General features: G+C 37.2%; 1 protein-coding gene across 1 annotated transcript in view; it reads left to right on the forward strand.

The window, feature by feature from the left end:
* The window catches only part of LOC5564467 (neurocalcin homolog), a 497,420-nt gene that overhangs the window by 455,638 nt on the left and 20,386 nt on the right, over nucleotides 1–21,396 (forward strand). The window contains exon 2 of the mRNA XM_001648738.2: nucleotides 9,137–9,692. Coding sequence (XP_001648788.1) covers nucleotides 9,623–9,692 — 70 coding nt within the window. The 5' untranslated portion in view covers nucleotides 9,137–9,622. The remainder of the gene's footprint in view (nucleotides 1–9,136; nucleotides 9,693–21,396) is intronic.

Consider the following 21,396-nt stretch of genomic DNA (forward strand, 5'->3'; position numbering starts at 1 on the left):
AGCGACTACTGGCGAGCGTGTGTACATCGATACTCAGATACGCTGGCCACGTGTGGGTGACAGCACTGCAGACGAAGAGGAACTGCTCTCAGCTGAACAGTACGTTCAGACTGAGGACCATGCGTGTGTCGAGTGCGTATCAAGTATAAGCCTTCAACTCGAAAAGGACAGCGAGTGCTACAGAGACCGAGGCACGCAGGGAATTTGGAAAACAGCCAGATATGAAACCATGAGTAAAAGGCAACAGCAGTGGGATAGCGCTGAGAACGGTAGATGGACCCACCGTGCCTTTCGATGTGGGCAAACAGAAAACACGGAGAATTGAATTACCACTTCCAGCATGGGCGAGCCAAGATGAGATCCGTCGTCCAACGAATGCGTGTTGACGAAGAAAAATGAGACGCGGTAAACAGGACAATCGTCTAGCTGATGTCTCTGTTACAACGAAGATGGCGAGAGAAGCAGCGGCACTTAACGCAGCGAACAGCACTTGGCTCTGAGTCGTTGGGGCAGCCGGAATCGTCGGACCGACCTCGGCACTCGATAAGTCAGTCTGCACATGAAGAAGAACAACGAGCAAGACTGGAGTAGGCTAGATCCTCCGCTGGGTAGTAGAGCGGGCGTAGCGTAGGGCAAAATGGTGCAAAATGCCACTTTAAGGATTTGTGTCGTTTTCTTGTAATAAGATCCACATTTGAAGGCCATTCGAAGTCTTAACAGTAACTTTACAATATTTGCTAGCTACCACAATGAACACGTATCCCAAATGTGAGTTTTTTTACGGTTTTAAATCGTGTCGAAAAGTTGATTAAAAAATGGGGGTGGTTCAAAATGACCAAATGGGGTAAAATGCCATTTAGTATGTAGTTCGAAGAGTTAGCAACCATGCTTCCCCATGAGTTTGCTCTGTGGGATGGAAACGCTTATTAGTTGATAAAGTCAACGGAAAACCTTAATATTTAGGCAAAAAAGTGAAAAGTGTTGAATATCACCGGGAATTTAAGTAAAAATCTATGAGTTTATGCCCATGGATTGTAGCAGCACTTCTTGGGTAAACGTATTTGAATGCCGTTTGGCAAATTATACAGATTGAAACGTTCTAGGAATCATTCAATAAGTCGGGCCATTTTACCCCATCTGTGCGTATTGGGCCATCTTCCCCTAGTATCGGCAATAAGTCGTCGAGGTGCCTGTAACCGGAAACCGGAAGTCATCCATATCAACTGACTACTGGCCATGGAAACGAAACGAACGTCACGAGAAATGTCGAGTGTTTACAACTTTGTGTCACCAGCTTTGTATGAATTATATTTTCCAGTGCGAATTTGAAAATGAAACTAGATGACAGGGAACGCATGGGAAAGTCCAGGTATATTTTCGGCCTGATCATTTTGCAAACCAAACAGGGAAGTATTTTACTTATATGCTTTGAAGAGATCTAGGAAGTTGTTTTTTGATAAATTTTGAACAACTTTGCCGAAGATGCCAACCTTGTAAGTCTACAGTAGCCCTTGCTATGGCGTTTTCAACGATTCACACTAGGGTGGTTCATCCCGTAACGTAGGTAGATCACCTTTACGTGGTGCGCTACGAGGTATTAGAATACGTGCCAAATCCGTTGCCTATTTTTACCAACTCGGCGGGAGTAGGCTCAGATGCAGGCATTGCAATCTCATCTGATCAGCAAGATCATCTTCGGATAATGGAAAGATATTATCTGTAATCCAAGAGCGCTCTTAAATGATATCATCTCTCGATCTTGAGCATCAAGAGATACTCTTGACAGCTGTTTGGTGGATTGGCCCTGTTTTCCTTTTTAACTAATTATTCCGATTATGTTTTATTTTTTAAATTACCTTTCTTAACAGAATTGATAACGAGAGGTTGAAGAGCAATATTTGAAGACTTCCTCATAAATAACTGTGAACTTCAAATATACCGTCGTGTTCGAAAATCGAGAGTGACAAACAAAAATTTGGAATACTGAACAATTTTGGTCAGCCATTGAATTTGCAAGCAATGAAATCGGAAATTTCCATGGTTCAGAGTTTGAGTTAAATAACAGTATATGTATAAGGAGTATTTTCAAGAATAAAACTCATACTGTTTTGGCATACAGTGACGCGTCATTTACATCATTTGAGCTAAATGGCTATTGAACATAATTTTTGTTTCAGTGATAGTTGGGATAAACGCAATATAATTGCTGCCGCAAGGAAATATGTTCGAAATAATTTATCGATGTCCCATTTGCCACGGTTATTTAATGTACGTGAGCTTATGAGAGTCCAACATAAGGATACAACAGAATACACATAATATCCTTGGACTCAGACCCTTTTCTCCCCGAAACCACTTTACGGTATTTCTTGTGGAAGGGCACAAGCCGACATGGAGATATCTGTATGTACATGATTAATCGGATAAATTAAACATGTCTCCTATTATCAACTAAAACTATTTTTATTAATTCCAACAGTTGCATTTCTTTCTATAATAACATTTTTTTATTCCCGACTTCCCAGCAGGATTGACAGAGAAATGCAGCACACCCTAAAAAGGTTAATAAAAATTAAACGAGATCTTATTTTGAAAAGTATTGGTTACTAACCTTAGTTATGATTGATGAGTACCGTTCCTTGTCAAATGTGTAAATTTCCGTCAAGTAAATCGAACGCGAGGATTGCTGAGTTCAAGATGACTCATCTGAGCATAAGATATTGACAAAAAATCGATCGCAGAGCTCTAAGATGATCTCTCACAATTCGATCCGTATCATGCTCAGAAGATCGAAAGATGGGATGAAATGCAATGCCTGCTCAGATGCCATTACCTGACTTGCACAGATCTGGCTATGAACATAGTACCCCATGAAGACATGTCCTCCCTGCTTACATAGATGGCCTCTCTGCTTTCATAGATAACCATGCGATCACGAAGGCGATTATTCCAGCAGATGTGGATAGCGGCTCTTAGTGGGGGCATAGGAGAAGATTCATCAAAACAAACAACTAGCGGAATGTAAAGGAGAGGCTCCTGTATCCATCAGTACCTTGCTAAGGCTTCCGCCAAGAAAGGAGGCGACCAACATCAACTTAAGAGAGAACAGTGTGGGCAAAAGCCTAGACACTGTGACGACGGCAGGCACTCGCCGCTCCAGTGCAACATGTGAGGTGATTGATGGCCCGAGACTAATTGAGGCAATGGATCGAAATAGGGAGTACCTCCCGAAAATACAGATGGCTGCTAATCACAACTTGGAAAGGTAGAAGGCAAAAAAGACACTAAGTCGTGCCAGACTGAAGTGCTTTCCATCACAGGCAACGCGAGTATATCAGATTATATTATTAGATACGCGATGCGAAAGAGGGGACCTTTCGAAGATGAATACATAGTGTGAAGACGCAAGGTTTCTTAGGGAAAAATGTGCTGTTCTCACGAGCGGAAAAGTTTGCACGAGCTAAGCTCCACGATTAAGAGGATATGGCAACAGTGGCTATTAGGACAAAAAGGACAAGGAAAAAGAGTCACGGGATAACCCGAACCAGGCAGTGCTTCTACAGGAACCACGTAAAGCAATAGCAACCCGTGGATACGAGTCGGAAAGAAGAAAGAAAGGAAAACAGTGAAGACGACGACCGCAGAGAATCCTAAACCGAAAACAGCGAAACGTAGGAACTTAGGTGAGGCTTTCGTTATCGCAACGGAGGAGGCAAAATACGACGAGGTTCAAAAGGCGATGCAAAACACGGAGAAGCTATCGCCATTGGATGCAGATGTGCGGATCATAAGGCGGATAAGGAATGGTGAATTGATGCTGGTATGAAAGAAGGACGCCAAGCAAAAGGGTGCAGCCTATAAGCAATATTTTGATTTGTTTACCGTCATATCAGTCTGTTTTGCTAACCGGAGAGAAAAACGCATGCTATGGACAAACTATCCATGACTGTCTAATGATATCCCAAATATAAACCATCGACCAATAGAATTTGATTGATCGCCAAACAGTATTATGGTACTTGAAAACTCCTTCCTTTTGGTTGTCTTGGTTGTGTTATTCGAGCAACACGCCAAACCGTTCCCATAGCGGACGTTCATATGGTATACCCTCTTGAACATCCAATCCAATTTCTCTCGCCGATCTTTTACGGTCCATCTAGTTTTCATTCCTTTCTTCTCCTTGCTCCCTGTTACTTTGAGCAAAAACAGACCGATATGCCAGAAAACAATTTAAATATGGGCTTCGTGGCCGTGCGGTTAGTGTTACCAATCATTTAGCCGCATCGTGTCAAGGAGTGTGGGTTCGATTCCCGCTTCAGTCCGGAAAACTTTTCGTCAGGAAAGTATTTCGATTGTGCCACTGGGCGTTGCATGCTAGTCCGTTGTCTAGTGTGGTGCTTCCTTCAAAGGGCAAATCGTCTCCTGGAAACATTAACGTGTCGGTGTCTTTTTTAACAAAAAATATAATTATCATGGTTGATACCTTTGTACCTATAAGCAACTAGCACAAGAAGTACTTGGCGACGAATTTTATGCAAGATCTCTGACTGCAAAAGTGACTCTCCAATCTAAAAATCTGGCTGAGGTCACCGATATAAGTCTCGGCTCCCCGTAAAGAGCAGTGTGACATCGACGTAGTCAGCAATGCCGTCCACCTTGGAAAGGGTCCGCAGGACACCCAGGGGGCGGCGATCAGGCTGCCGATTGCATAGGCCAACAAAGTGAGAAACTTAGGCATACTCAAGGCAGGCTGGTCGGTTTGCCGGCTGAGCAGGCAACAGCCTCCTGAAGTTTGCTTCAGGTGTTTCGAGAAGGATCATAAGTCGTGGAATTGCAATGGTTCCGACAGAAGTAAGCTGTGAGGAAAATGCGGCACCGAAGGGCAAGCGATTGTAAGCAAATCGCGAAGTGTCTTATATGTGTCGACAGAGCAGACAACGGATACTTAACGGGTTGACCCAAATGTCCGGGAACAAGTGGAATATCAAAGCTGCCAAAACGGAAGTAACACAGTTGAATAAATACCACTGCGATGCAGCCCAGCAGTCAGTCCCGGAAACGAAGATCGACGTGGTGCTACTATCGGACCCATACCGCATACCAGCCAACAACGGGAACTGGGTGACGGGTAGGTATCAACAGCTAGCAGCTATAGGGACGACAGGACGGTACCCAATCCAAGAAGTAGTCTCTTTCTCAAATGACGAGTTTGCTTTTAATTTGGGCATTTGGTATGCGAGAATAGAATTTGATTACTAACTTTTCTAACTAACCAGCACAAGAACGTCTTTGACCAAATGTGTATTTTTAGAGTACCTTAAAGATTAGGATATTGGAAAAATAGGGAAATTTATATTCCAAAGTAATTGTGACAGAATGATTTTTATGGAGATACTCATACACTAAGAATAAAATAATATTACATTCTTTTTCTTGGCATTAACGTCCTCACTGGGACAGAGCCGGCTTCTCAGCTTAGTGTTCTTATGAGCACTTCCACAGTTATTAACTGAGAGCTTTCTTTGCCTATGTTGCCATTTTTGCATTCGTATATCGTATGGCAGGTACGATGATACACTATGCCTAGGGAAGACAAGGAAATTTCCTTTACGAAAAGATCCTGGGCCGACCGGGATTCGAACGACCCTCAGCTTGGTTTTGCTGAATAGCTGTGCGTTTACTGCTACGGCTATCTGGACCCCGACGGAATATTACATCATTTGCAATTTGAATTGACGTTATTTGACCTGTTTTAACATGGCGAGCGCATATGACATGAATTGCAATGATATTTCCTATATGAGCTTTATTTTACTCATAGCATCGTCAGTATAGAAACATTCCGTGTTAAGGTACCGTGGGGCAAGTGGGTAATGGAATTCGCATAGTTGAGATTCTTCAAATTCTAGAGACTTTAAATTGAAACAAATGAGGTCATGTACATTTTTTAACTTGACTCCCACCAAATATAAGCAGCATGCTGAAATTGATTTTTGTGAAAAATTGAAGAAAAAAATACAGAAAAAGTTTTTGAAAAATGTCTCCTTACTTTTCACTTGCCCCAAAAGTGGGGCAAGTGAAAAGTTTACCGTTTTGAACAATAATTTCAAAAACAAACAGTTATATTCACGATTTCTATTAGCTTTAACATTTGTTAAGGCTTTCCAATGAACAATAACATAAGTAAAATGTAAACAAAGAAAATGTTATTCTTTTCACTTGAATTTTCTTCTGTTCAGTTATGTTAGTTGAAATGATTCGACAACATTATAACTGCACATTTCAAATGTTAGTTCTTACATTATAGGACAGTAAATGCATTTCTGCTCGGTAGAATTTCCAGCGCTCGTTATTTGTTTTTGAGAAAGTCGAATATGACGTCGGATAACTCTTCGGGAGAAATCAAACGGAATCCTTCAATAACGTAGTTAGAATCTTTTTTTATGTGGATAGACCTCCTACACCCCATTTTTATGTTTTGAACTAGCTTACATAGACATTCCACGAGATTTCCGTGTGTTCTCTAATATTGCAACTTTTCAGTCAACGTCTTCCTTTTAATTGGCTGCCCGAAGTAGACATATTAATATTGTAATGTTTAGCAACATCTTTTAGAGAAGTTCCATGATTTCTAATAGCTTTTAACGCTTGAGTATAGTGTTTCTTGAATTATCAGCACGTTATGTTTTCCTATGATAATTGCGAACCATGTTTACTTATGGCTACTTAAAGAGAAAACTCAAATTCAATCTCTAATGATAAACTTTTCACTTGCCCCACCTGATAAAAAATTGACGGTGTTTAAATTTAGTTATTTTTAGGTCTATGTCGAATTAATTCTAAAACTTTTTTTATTGCAGTTTGAAACTGTCACAGAGGACAACTAAGAAGTGGTACAGGAAATTATTTTCCGCAACTTTTTTCTACTGAAAATATTAGAATAAGATTGTGCGCCGCCAACTTGTTACGGAGTAACAGTTGACAGGTTAACAATTTTTTGCTCTATTATGCAAAAATGGCTGAAAAATCTCAGAAATTTGTTACCTTTCGTAATGTTCTCAATGGCCTCAAAGGTTTACGCATGAGTTTAAAACGTTAATTCACATATTCAGTAAAATATATCAATTGTTTTCACTTACCCCATTTACCCACTTACCCCGCGGTACCTTATACAAAGTTTCATAAAAATACGTCGCCTAGAATGTTTTCTTAAACAATTTCAAATATTGAAAATAAATATGAAAGCAATTTTTACTGGTGCAAACCGTTTTGACAGACTTTTCTTTATTTTTCAAATAAAATTCCTAAAAATAAACATACATTGTAGAAAATGTAAAAACCCTTAACGCACATATATGATTACATCCCACTGTATCGCCATGGTAGGATGTCAGAGTCCAATGGGGAAGCATGGTTAATTGTGTTTCACAAATGATGAAATAATAGCCGCTCGCTGTTCATACCCACTTTGAAAGGAAATTGATTGTCGCGGGAATACGAAGCGCTTTGTTCGAAGATAAATGGCCAGGGCTGAATTCAACCGAAACAAGGCAAGATATTTTTATATTTTCAATTCCGGGAAACGCTTTTAGTCGCAATTTCGAGCTAATCATCTCTCTCTCTCTGGCAGAAACTAATTAATCCTCAGCCCGCAAAGTAATTACAAAGGAAAACCAATTCTCCTCTCATGCCAGCAACAAAAGCTACGGTGATGATTGGATTCTCCGTTCCCTTGGCGAATTAATCCTTTCATACGAGCCACAACAGAAAAACGGGTGGATCCCATATTGCAGCGCTGCTTGGGAGAGCTTCCCTTTTAGTAGGTGGCAGAGGGCGATGGTCACGATGATGACGATGATGGTAGAAATAAAAGATAAAACTGGGGAAGTAGTTCTCCTAAGTGTTAGGGTCAAAAGCACTACGCTATCAATAGTTGCTAAATTGAATCAGCTCCATCGGGGAGTTTGAAACTGAAAACTGTAAATGAGCATCTACACACTGGTTGAATCAAAGCAGGGTTCGATGGAAAGATTTAAGTTAGGGATGGCACACAAATTATGTCACGCTAAATTTCAACTTTTTTGACCCCCTCCCCCCCTTTTGTCACGTTTTTTGTATGAGTCCTCCGAAATTTTTGTAAGGCTTGTCACGCTTGGCTTGACCCCCCCCCCCCTCGGAGCGTGACGTAATTTGTGCATGATCCCTTATGTATGTGTGTGGCACTGTGTTACATTTGGAATAAACTTTTCTAGTGTTTTTCTTTTGATTTCTTTATTGGCATCATCTCAATTTTTACTTGTATCCAGGGGTTCAGTGTTATGCAAGACTGTCAGGCAGTGCTTGACCAAAACTGTAGTTTGTCATATTTAGTTTAAATATGGAACAAAATGCATTCATATATCATGCTATTTTGCCATACTCAAAATAACTACTAATTAGGCAAAACGTCAACATTCTAACAATTTTCAAACATTTCTAATTTTTTAAAAAAGCATGCATTTTTCAAGGATGTGTTATTCTACGCAAGCATTGCTTTCCCTAATAGCTGTCCTTTCTTCTCGTACACCATCTTGATTGGGCCGTGATTCCATATTTTTTCGACTTTGTCCGATATTGGGTGCTATCCGGTACTGGGGGATCTCCTCTACTTCTAAAATACAACACTCACGGCGGTTAAATGAAATATAACTCCTCATCAAGAACATCCTTCGCTGACTGATATATCGATCCATTGTACCATTGCTCTGCAAAACCTGCAAGGTGTAATCAATTACATATTCGAAAACATCAAAACCTTCCACATTTACTGTCCGTTACAGTAATTTTTAATGTTCTCTATAATCACTCGCTCGCTCACTCGCTGAAAATAATAAAGTTGGAAAACCAGAAACAGAAAGAACCTGATACCTGCTCCAACACAGTCGTTAAAACAACAGCCGAGAATTGCACATTCATCTTCTCCCTAGCTGCAAACGACGGCAAAGACGGTGTATCCTCTCGTGTGCTGCGAAACACATTTCCGCCCACCTTCAAGACGGTGAACGTGCAGAAATTTGATTAAATTGGTGCATATAAAATAACAATGGAGCACAATTAAAACTGAGACTCTGTTTTCCTTTGCTCTTTCATTTCCCAGCAGAGTGCAGAGAACGAAACCTCCTTCGAAGGACTCCCCCGCAAAGGACTCCCACGTCACACCGCTGGATTGTCCCGGGTCCAAGACGCGTTGCACCGGTAGTCTGCTGTAAAGTCCCTTCACTTCTTTTTTAATTAGGACGCTCCAAGGATCCGAACAAGAAAATAAAAGGGAAAAAGTCGCCAATCCAGGAGAGCGTAGTTTTCCCCCCTCACACGTACCTGCCTCACATAGGAGCGCGCACACCTACCGGCAAGCATCCAGTCTTTAGGGTGTAAGATCCACCCATCACCCACCACCACCCACCCGTTTAGGGTTCTCTCCCCTCGGGTAGCGTGGCATAGGTAATAAAAAGGTTTATTGTTACTCGCACATACCGATCCAGGAAAAAGTCAACAAGTGTAGTGCCCCCTTCCGCCCCGCCCAAACAGCAGACGAATCGACGACACACAACACAGCCTCAGCAACAGCAGCAGCAGCAACACAATGGGAAAGCAGAATAGCAAACTGAAGCCCGAGGTGCTGGAGGATTTGAAGCAGAACACAGAATTTTCAGGTGAGTTCTGTGACATTTATCTGTAGTTTTCTCAATAATTTTCTAAACGGTGGAATGACACTATACCCATACATTATTTTACTTAAGGTGAAACATCCTGGAATCCAAAGATGATCGTCACAATGGCCGACTTGTGCCCCTACTCATGATTTCAAAGACACTAAACTAAAGAAATAGTTTGCAAACGTTACAGATCTTCTTATTTTAAGCTTTCTGCAAGTGCACAAATCCAAAATAAGAAGTTCACTATTGTTGGATGCATTCTTCGCGAGATTTGTGCCTTTGAAGTTTTAGTGCAATCTTAGAAGTTGATACTAAGCTTTTTCACCTTAAATTTCACTTGCGTTTAAGGGAAGGGGCGGTAAAATGAACACCTTAAGGTTATAATCTTAATTCTTATAGAAAAACAAGGAATTTGTATAGTTCTATCGAACATACAAAGGTATCGACCGTGATAATTATATTTTGAATTTGTTTATCGGCATATCGGTCTATTTTGCTCGAAGTAAGAGGGAGCATGGAGAAGAAAGCAATGAATACTAGATGGATAGGTACCGTAAGGAAACGGCGCACAGTGGGACGAAATCAAAAAAAGTGGGACATGTGTGTTTGTGCTGAAACTATTGGGTTTAGCGTTTCGACATGTTCTACAAAGTTTCATCATTTGTTGAGTACTTAATTTAGACACTGAAAAACATTTTACTTGAAGTGATATACACTGAGAAAAAAAATTAACTTTTTTAATTATTATCCAAATTGAAAACTGTCTAAGAAAGTATTGTAGGCGCCATCATTTCATGAAAGTTTGTCGAAGACAGGAAAGCTCTATCTCCTACACTGACGAAGTTAGGGGGTAAAAATGATGGGTACCCCCTTAAAACTAATATTTTCTCCATAACTTCTAAATTTGAATTTTCACATTTTTACAATGTTCTACAATGTTTAAGGTGCTGTAAAAATACACATTTTTGCCGAAGACACTGAAGCGCTAGCTCTCCATTTTGAAGATTTACGAACGATTTTCTGATTTTTTCACATCAAATTTAAGTGTGCATATCTTTTAAAGTTGCAAGAAGTAGCAGCTAATTTTAGCATCATGCTGTTCCTCAATCTATACCCTTTTAATATTTGTACGAATAATTGTGGGGTCACGCGGGGCTCATCGCAGTTTGTTTAATTGAAAATTGTATTTCCCATAATTAAATATATATTTTTTTGCAGTTTTTATGTATGTGGTATAGTTTTTAAGTATTGTTTTAATTTTGCTATGGAATTTTTAATGTTTGCTTATTTTAAACGATGATAATACGTTATGTTTTACAGTTTTGTCAAAATTTGAACAGTTATATTTTTTAAAGTAATATTTATTTTTTCATGTATCTGACAACATTTTTATAAGTGTATCAAAGAGCTAAATACCGCTATAAGAATAAAATCAACTGATCAACTGATTCAAAAAACTACAATCTTAGTAATAAAAAAAAATTGAATTGCACTCCTAAGAACATTAAAACATAGAAAGATACATATTTGTTTTGATAGCTATCAATGACATTGCTTGGATATCTATTATAGCGCTGTATATCTGTATATGTATTGATTTCCTAGATTTGCAAAATTACAAAAAGTGACAGACGGTATCTAGCATAGGGATAAAATTGAGTATTGAGGGATTAATAAAACTGTGTTTAACTATTAATAAGCCTGATACACTTGAAAAAATCCGATAATTTTCACTGAAACAACAACTTTTCCTCTATAGCCGTGTCAAATTGAAACTTGAACAGTTAACATTATAAAGTTGGCGTTTAAAATGGGCCAAGAGCTAAATATTATAACAAAACATAAAAAAAATTAACAGATAGAAAAAACAATAATTAAAATTTAGAAACATACATTTATTCATAGGAAATACATTTTTCAATCAAACAAACTGCGATGAGCCCCGCTTGACCCCGCAATTATTCGTACAAATATTTAAAAAGTAAAGGTTGAGGAACAGCATGATGCTAAAATTAGCTGCTACTACTTGCAACTTTACAAGATATGCACACTTAAATTTGATGTGAAAAAATCAGAAAATTGTTCGTAAATCTTCAAAATGGAGAGCTAGCGCTTCAGCGTCTTCGGCAAAAATGTGTATTTTTACAGCACATTGTAGAACATTGTAAAAATGTAAAAATTCAAATTTAGAAGTTATTAAGAAAATATGAGTTTTAAGGGGGTACCCATCATTTTTACCCCCTAACTTCGTCAGTGTAGGAGATAGAGCTTTCCTGTCTTCGACAAACTTTCATGAAATGATGTCGCCTACAATACTTCCTTAGACAGTTTTCAATTTCGAGACAATAATTAAAAAAGTTAATTTTTTTTCTCAGTGTAAATAACTTAAAGTGAAATTTTTTTAAGTGTCTAAAATAAGTACTCAACAAATGATGAAACTTTGTAGAACATGTCGAAACGCTAAACCCAATAGTTTCAGCACAAACACACATGTCCCACTTTTTTTGATTTCGTCCCACTGTGCGGCGAGAGAAATTGGATTAGATGTTGAAAAGGGCATAGGGGAATACGGGGTAAGACCGCCCGCCTAAGAAATTTAATTCATATGTCAAAATCAAGAATCAATAAATCCTTTTTCGACGCAGCATGTCGTTTTTTGAAGCCTTAGGCATGATAAAAAAATATCACAGGTGTTGTATTTCTAAAAAATATTTATTTCTTGAAGCTTTTAAAAAGTGATGTCCCACGGGGTAAGAGCGACCACCACGATTTTCGTACACAATTTTGCGAAAAAATATATCAGTTCCCTGTGATTCATAAAAGTATATTGTTTTATGAATTCTACATTGATTAACGTGAATATTGAATTATTTTTAGGGTTAATTATTTCAAAAAAATTGAATGTATACTTATTATTACCTTGAAACACCCATATTTTGGAAAAACTATGCGGATTTGGCTTGTATTTTTCACAAAATTGATTTCATTTCACTTGAACAGTAAAACTAACAACAATTAAAACTTTGAAAATGGTTTACACAGTTATTTGAGATAAATTAGGGGTGGCGGTCTTACCCCGTCAACAGTGGTCGGTTTTACCCCGCTTGCGTAATTTTCACAACTATGGCCTTATTTCAAAGCTTAATATTTACAATTCATATTTAACTTCACCGAAGCATATTTCATATTTCTGTTAAAGCATGGACGGGTAATTTGTTATGTTTTTCCAAAAAAATCCCTTCCGAAATCCTTAAGTAAGCATCCGTTGAATTTAGTTCAAATTCAATATCGACGAGCAGAAAATTTGTTTTTGACATTTGTTATGAAAAATTTGAATTAAATATCACACTAAATACTCCGGAATGTCAAAAATCTTGTGTTTATGGAAAGTGCTTGATGAACTTTTAAGAAAATTGCCATTTTCATGCCAAACTGAAGGTGGTCCGTCTTACCCCGGTGGGCGCTCTTACCCCGTCTTCCCCTACCATATGAAACAGTATTACTTGAAACGTCCTTCCTTGTGGCTAACGTCCCCTATAGGAACGGCTTGGGTGTGTTTTGAGAATGACACTACCACTACTGCCGATAAACAAATTCAAAAAAAAAAAGTTCTATCGAACAACATCAATAATGTGTATGTTATCTATATCAGTGACACGAACTCAGACTGAAATAGCTAAATTTTCTCATACAGGTCGTACTCGATTATCCGGAGACTCGATTATCGAATGACTCGATTATCCGGGATTCTATTATACGGAATTTTAGACTCGATTATCCGGAATTTGTTGTTTGATGTTCTTGTTTTTCAATTTTTATGCATAAATCTGAGATAGTTTGGTATTGCAATATACGATATGAATGGTTTTTCAGTTTAGAACGTATTTAAGAAAAGGGGTGGGGGGGGGGGGGGGTTGAAAATGTGTTTTTTTGTGTATGCTGGTCAAATTCTTCTTGTGAGGATCCCTACTGTCTCTAGAAATAATTTCTGGCTACGCCACCACATCATATAAGTAAAACAACGAAAAAATATAATATTTGAGTTCTTTCATCGGAGATTTCATTTTTTTTTCTTCGTGATTCGATTATCCGAAGTGAAAAAAATCGATGCTCCGGATAATCGAGTCCAACCTGTATTTGTATCGCTTGTAAAAAACGGTGCAAATGTTCATCATACACTCCCGTGCAAAAGTTTGAGTTCCTTCCCTCAAAAGCATACAAAAGTGTTCTGTCCATATCTCTGTGATTACTCGTCCAATTGGAACTCTCTAAGCCGCATTCAAAAGGCAAAGAGTTATTCTTACTTCTTATGTTTTTTTCCGAAAACATTTTTTGAATTTTGTTAACAAAATTTTGGCTCAAAGTTGTGACATTTTTGAAAAAAAACACACTGAAAAAACATAGCTAATTTCCCGGGCATTGAATCGATTAAAATTTTAAAACTAGGTGTCATTAGATTCGTAATCTTATATTCTTTGAAGAGCACTCACGAAATTGTTGCGGAAAAATCAGAAAACTATTCAGAATCAATGAAACAGTCACTCAAGTCATCGTGCAAAAGTTTGGGTTCATTTGAGCCACACGCAAATCGTTTTTGTCAGTATCTCTGCCATTTTTCAACCGATTTTAATAATTCATAGTTTTTACAAACGCAAATGATGGCGCATTTATGATTGGTTTGAGATTTCACAGATTTTTTGTGTTTAAAAAAGTTCAGGTGAACCCAAATTTTGCACGATACATCATACTGAGGGGTGCACTCAAACTTTCGCACGATGACTTGAAAGACTGTTTCATTGATTTTTAATAGTTTTCAGATTTTTCCGCAAAAAATTCGTGAGTGCGCTTCAAAGAATATAAGATTACGATTCTATTGACTCCTTGTTTTAAAATTTTGGTCGATCCAATGCTGAGAATATTAGCTATGTTTTTTCAGTGTGAACTCTTTGCCTTTTGAATGGAGCTTAAAGAGTATTAATTGGACGTGTATTCACAAAGATATGGACTGAAAACTTTTGTATGTTTTTGAGGAGGTGAAACCAAACTTTTTGCACGGGAGTGTACCTGCACTATGTGGGTAAAATGAACAGCTATTGGCGGTAAAATTAACATCATGCCAAACAACGTGAGCAAAACCAATATTTTTGAAAATTTTCATGGCATTCCCCATAATATATCCATTAATGATTGTACCCCATTCAAAAAGAAATCTAAAGGTATCAGATTTGACATCATATCATAACGATATTCACCTCACTAAAAAAAAGCCTCAAAATTCCCGAGCTAAAAGTTACGTCAGTTTTAACTTACAAACTTGGTTTTCTAAAATCTTAGTTTTCGTTAATATTTTCACTTCAATAGACCTCCGTATCAACCCGATCACTCCGATTTATGCCCTAAATCGTCCGTGCGTGATGAAAATCCAATCAAATTTGTTTTTCTCGGTAAAACGCACGGTGTTCATTTTACCACCCCTGTTCATTTTGCCACCACTTCCCCTATATTTCAATTTATGTAATATTACGTAAATTGAGTTTTGATGTATTTGAATCCACGCAGCTTCAGTTATGTACATTCTTATGAATCTTTAGTATACTCGGAACATTGAAGCTTGTGCTATGTTGAGGGAACATCTTGGTGGCTATATCCACTGTGATGATCTAAGGTTCTTCGTGATATCTTCTTGAACTCACGAACTCCTTGGAGTGCTCATCAGGAGCTTTTTTCATTACAATTCATGTTCACGTAAGATTAAACATCTATGAAATATTGAGTTTTCAGTTCATCGCCTATCTTAGGCTATTCGAGTACTCCTGAGAACTGGGGACTTCAAATCTACACGCACACCGCATAACCCGTTTAGCATTGCCAACAGCACCATCTTTTGACGAAAAATGTGATTAACCTTCCTCCAGCCAACATACTTCTCACATGCTGAAAAATACACTAATGTGTCATGACTTGTTTGTTTCTCGATGGATTTCGTTGAAATTTTCAGAACTTGCCTAAAAACTCTTCTAGTTTAAGATCCGGAAAACATGGGAATATGATCGAAGTGGTTTCGGAGTTATTTTGGATTGTCTTGGGGTACCTAAATTGGCCATATCATCCATTCAAAGGTATCTCAAGACCCTGAAGAATTACAAGTTTGGTGTCTTCGTCAAAGTTGTTCTGTAGATCAAGGGCTCTCTGGCAGTAACAAATCTAATTGGGAATATATCCTCTAGTCTAGGGAGTGCTAGTATTTTTCTTTTCAATTTTCAATTTCTCGAGATCCTGACAAGCTAGAAGTTCGGTTACAATATCTTGTGGTCCTGATAATTCAGAAAGTTTTTGTATTCGACAAAGTTGTTAAGTAGATCAAGGGCTATCTAGAAGTGAAACGTTTTACTGAAAATTAAACGCGCTAGAAAAAAATCTTTAACTGTCTGTATCACGAGTCTAGGATGTTGGTGTCTTAGACAAAGTTGTTCAGCAGATCAACTGCCATCTAGCAGTAACCAACTGATTGGGAATTCATTTATTAAGTGGCGCTAGGAACAAACTCTCTTCTATCTTTGTATCTCCATATGCACAAATATCGCTAAAATAATATGACTTTTTTTATAGCTATATTTGTCTAATGGACTATTTCACTGAACCTAAAATTATTTTCAAAAAAGTATCTAGTACCGGTTGTACATTATGAAGAAAAACATCAATCATCAGAAATGATTGTTTAATTGTTTCCACATTTGAGAAATTTTTAGTGAAATGCCTTCCCCATACAAAATAAAACGGTTTGAACTTTTTTGCTACACTTTGAACATTTGCCTAGCCGGTAGTCTATTCTAAAAAAACAATGCGTGTTTATGAGAAACTCAATATACCAAAAACCTTATCAACGCAATCCATCTGGCACATTTTGAATCAGTTTTATCAGTATCAGATACACCATATTTATTGTAGGGAGCAATCTTCTAGCAGATGAATTCACAATCAGATTTTTTACTACCAAATACTTATACTTTGTCCTGCTGAAAAACTTTGCCGGAGATATCAACTTTCTAGGTTATCAGGATCTCGACACATAAAAAATTGAAGAAAGAATGTCGTTAGACCACCTAGCGGATAGTTTCCCGTTCAGATTTGTCACCGCCAGCCTTCTAGCTCTTCAAGATGTTGAAATAAAGCAGATTGAAGAAAAACAGTAGCTAGCACACCCTAGTGGATGTATTCCCAATCGCATCATTCACTGCCAGATAGCCCTTGATCTGTTGAACAGTTTTACCAAAGACACCAACCTTCTAGCTTATCAGGATTTTGAGATATAGACAGTTGAAGAAAAATTGTTACTAGCGCCACCTAATGGATAAAGTCGCTGTTAGACTTGGTACTGCCAGATAGCCCTTGGTGTAGTAAACAATTTTCCGATGACACCAATTTTCTAGCTCATCAGGATCTCGAAATAAAGTTGATTGAAGGAAATTTGTTACTAGCGCCACCTAGCGGACAAATTCACAATTGGATTTGTAACTAGCCGATGGCCCTGAACAACTTTGCGGAAGACATCAACTTTTTAGCTTATCGGGATCTCGAGATATAGAAGATTGAAGGCAATTTGTTACTGGATAAATTCTCAATTACTGCCTGGTTGCCCTCGATCTGCTCCATAACTTTGCCGAAGACACCAACCTTATAGCTCTTCAGAATCTTGAGAGTCGTTGAATGGATTATTTGGCCAATTCTGGTACCCCAAGGAAATTCGGAACCATTTGAATCATATTCCCAAGTTTTACGGATCACAAACTAGAGGGTTTTCTGGAAGTTCTAAAAGTTTCAACGAAATCCACCGAGAAACAAAAAAAAAGTATGTGGCCTTGCAAATTTCTGGTAAATCAAGTTTTACATTTTCCGGTACTCATTTAACTCCTTTGGGTAACATTTTTGACATTATTGATTAAGGTTTACAGCTAAACAGGCACAATGAATTATGTTCCATCAAGTATCAAATTCAACGATTTTCAATTGGTTATCCAAAATTTCTTGTGAGTGAAGGCACAGACGTAACCAGAGAACAAATTTTGATGAGCTCATATGGGCATCATTATTCATTAATCTACGAAAGATTGTAGATCTGAAGAAGTACTTGTACAAACTTGAACGGTCGTTGAGCTCAAAACTTGGCGGAACATGTGTTCATTAGCCTATTTGTGTATCAATGTTGTTCATAAATCTACGAGAAATCACTAGTTACGCTTGTAGATCTGAAGACCTGAACTCAATGGAGTTTTAGGATAACCTGTCATAGTCGCTAAACTCAAACTTCTTAAACTTAAGTATATGAACCTGTGTGGATACTATTCTATATTGCAAGGTACTGAAAGGTGACTCATTGCGCTTGAAGATCTGATGACGTGTAGCCAAGTGGTTCTTGCATAATTTCAAACAGACTTCTTCTTCTTCTTTCTGGCGTTACGCCCCAACTGGGACAGAGCCTGCTTCTCAGATTAGTTTTCTTATGAGCACTTCCACAGTTATTAACTGAGAGCTTTCTTTGCCGATTGACCATTTTTGCATGTGTATATCGTGTGGCAGGTACGAAGATACTCTATGCCCTGGGAACCGAGAAAATTTCCTTTACGAAAAGATCCTCGACCAGCGGGATTCGAACCCACGACCCTCAGCATGGTCATGCTGAATAGTTGCGCGTTTACCGCTACGGCTATCTGGGTGAGATTTTAATGAATTTATATCTTAGGGGAAACTTTTGCATTACTTTGAAAGTTTGTTAAGGAATCCCTGATGGACTTTCAGGAATCAGGAACCATACGTATAAGAATTTTGCAATTCCTATAATTTACATTTTTTAAAATGTTGCTATTTGGTGTATCGAAAGATTTTTGTACGAAGTTCTTCAAAGTGTCATGCGAAGGAAGGAGAAACAACAAAATGTTGAAGCAGGTAGAATAACAGATGGGCAATGGTACACTTAAAGAAAATTTATAATCTTTTATCTAGAGGTAAATTACAAGATAGCTAAAACCTACCAATGAATTTACAAATAAAACAAATTTCTCAACAAGGTCCATCAGAATCTTCTTTAGAAATTATCCTTGAAATCTATCCTTCCTTGACTTCTGATTTCCTAGAATTCTGTCAGAAAGCCTTTATGAATTTCGCCCTCTTATCATACAAATATTCAAACTAAGAATATGGATTCTGCCAATGATTGGCAACATTATTTCTAAAGAAGTGTTTTAAGGACGATCAATACAAATTTCTTTATGAATAGCTTAATACATTTTCCCCCTTCCCATTTATTTGATGCATGTTTTTCTACAGATTCCTTAACAGCTATGCTGATTTCCTAATGTTTTCGACAAATTACCTCTGAAAATTCGAAGGCAAGAGACATTTCAAAAACAATTTTCTTTCCAATTGTTGAATAATCCTAAATATAGTAGATTTTTTGACGAAATTTGTGAAGTACTTTGGGTATATTTCTTAATGACTTTTGATGAACTTAGCAGAAGAATTTATATAATAAATTTCTCTCTTCTTTTGAGAAAACTATTTAAAGAAATAACAAAAGAAATTCAGCGAAATATCTTAGCATTAGATATGACAGAATCAATGTTTTTCTTCGAGGAATTGCGGGAAAACTGAACTTTTGAAAAATTAAGTACCGTAAAACGGGGTAACTTTGATAGTTTTTTCGAAGAAAACTTCAATATTTATACATGCTTTTTCAAAGAATTACAATTTATATTTTTATAACAAGTACTGACATCCTAGCTATCGATTGCACTTGATAGATTGCTAAAAGATTTATTCTGAATGGATATATAATTTTTCATATAATCGAAAGTCGGTTTTCAGTTTTGGGGTAACTTTGATAATGGAGTATAAATCGAACAAGATTGAATGAATTACAGAACATTTATAGGGTGTTGCATACCGCAAGGCGTTTAACGCTGCATGGAAATTTCTGACTTAGATTACAAAAATGGTCCCAGTTTGTAAAAATGGTTTTCGCTAAGAGATTTGAGACCGAATTCATGTTTTACTATAACTAGGCTATCATGGGTAAGTGTCGAGCTCATTATGACTTTATCAAATAGTGGTCGTAGAACAGATTGTTTGTAAGCGTTGCAAAAATGCTAAAATCTTGTAAATTTTTAATATTTGCATAAAAATCCTCAAATGCACTTGCTTCCAACGAAAATAGCTTTGACATGAAGTGTCATATAAATACTCTTCACTTTTGCATTCGTTTTTCTTAACTAATTGACAGTAACTTCGTTATTTCGTTTAGTATGTTGGGGGTCTCGCACTATCAAAGTTACCCGCATTATCAAAGTTACCCCGTTTTACGGTAATATATTTTAAGTAAATTCTGGAACATTTTCCAGAATCAATTTGCTAATATAAGGTAGACATAGAAGAATAGATGTCCACCAGGAGGAATTCGCTTTGAAAGTGTGAACAAGTTCCACAATATTATTTGAGCAAGGGATTTGAAAATGTTCTGAAACCACCTTTCAATATTCCTTGAGGTATTTCATCATATTAAAATCTATAAAGAATATCGAAAATTTTTTGTTCTTCAAAGAAATATCGGATCCTCTTATTGGCGTTTTTGATTCTTTTCGGCAGGAGGTTTTTTTAAAGTCACAGTGTTTATATTTGACAATAATATGCGCGGTTTTAAAGTATGTTTTATTGCATAGTTTATTCCCTTTAGACCGACTATAATCCCCAACGTCAAGTGAATCATGAAAGTGTCTAAGTAAATTTAATTAAAATATTAGAAACTTAGTGCTAACAATTACTTTAACAGCATAGCTCTGAAGAACAGCCTATTTAGCCTTTGGTTTTTATGCTAAATATCCATTCGGACAAACCTACCTCCCAATCAACTTACTGATGGAAAATGTCAATGTCACTCAGGCTTATGTTAACCATTTATTTTGTCTTAGTCTGCGTTCGAAGGACGCGTCTATAATACATTGGTTTTAAGCAGTATTTCAATCACATTCGATCTTCTATCATCATTTTTAATTTGAAATATTGATTAATGTCAAAGTATTACCAAGTATTTGGGATCTACACAGTTTACAAAGAAATTAAATTTGGAAATATGAAATGACAAAAAATATGCTTTTATGTATGTTCCCAATTCTTATTAAAAATTAAAAGATAAAATATTTGTTTGGTATAAAAGACACAAAATTTTGAAAAAGATTAAAACTCTTCTTAAAAAAGGTGTAGGGGGAGATCCCCCAGTGCCGGACAGCACTCAATACCGGACAAAGTCGAAATATTGAGAAATCGTGGTCCAATCAAGATGGTGTATTAGTAGAAAAGAAAGCTATTCTGTAGACTTATGTTTGCGTAGAATAACGAATCCTTGAAAAATGCATGCCTTTTCAAAAAAGTAGAAAAGTTTGAAAATCTTTAAAAAATTGACGTATTCTCTTAATTTTGAGCCTATTTAGTAATTATTTTGAATATGAAAAAATACTTTGGATCACGCAAGCATGATCGAACATGATCCTAATTTGATAGAATGAATGTATTTTGTACCATAATTGAACTAAATATGGACAAATTACAATTTTCGTTAAGCACCTCCTGTCCCTCAGTTTCGGACAGCTTCATTTGTTATATGATATCTTTGTAATTATTGCGTCAGTCCCTCAAAATACTTTCATTTTTC

This window comes from Aedes aegypti, chromosome 2 (assembly GCF_002204515.2).
Source record: "Aedes aegypti strain LVP_AGWG chromosome 2, AaegL5.0 Primary Assembly, whole genome shotgun sequence".
Lineage (NCBI taxonomy): Eukaryota > Metazoa > Arthropoda > Insecta > Diptera > Culicidae > Aedes > Aedes aegypti.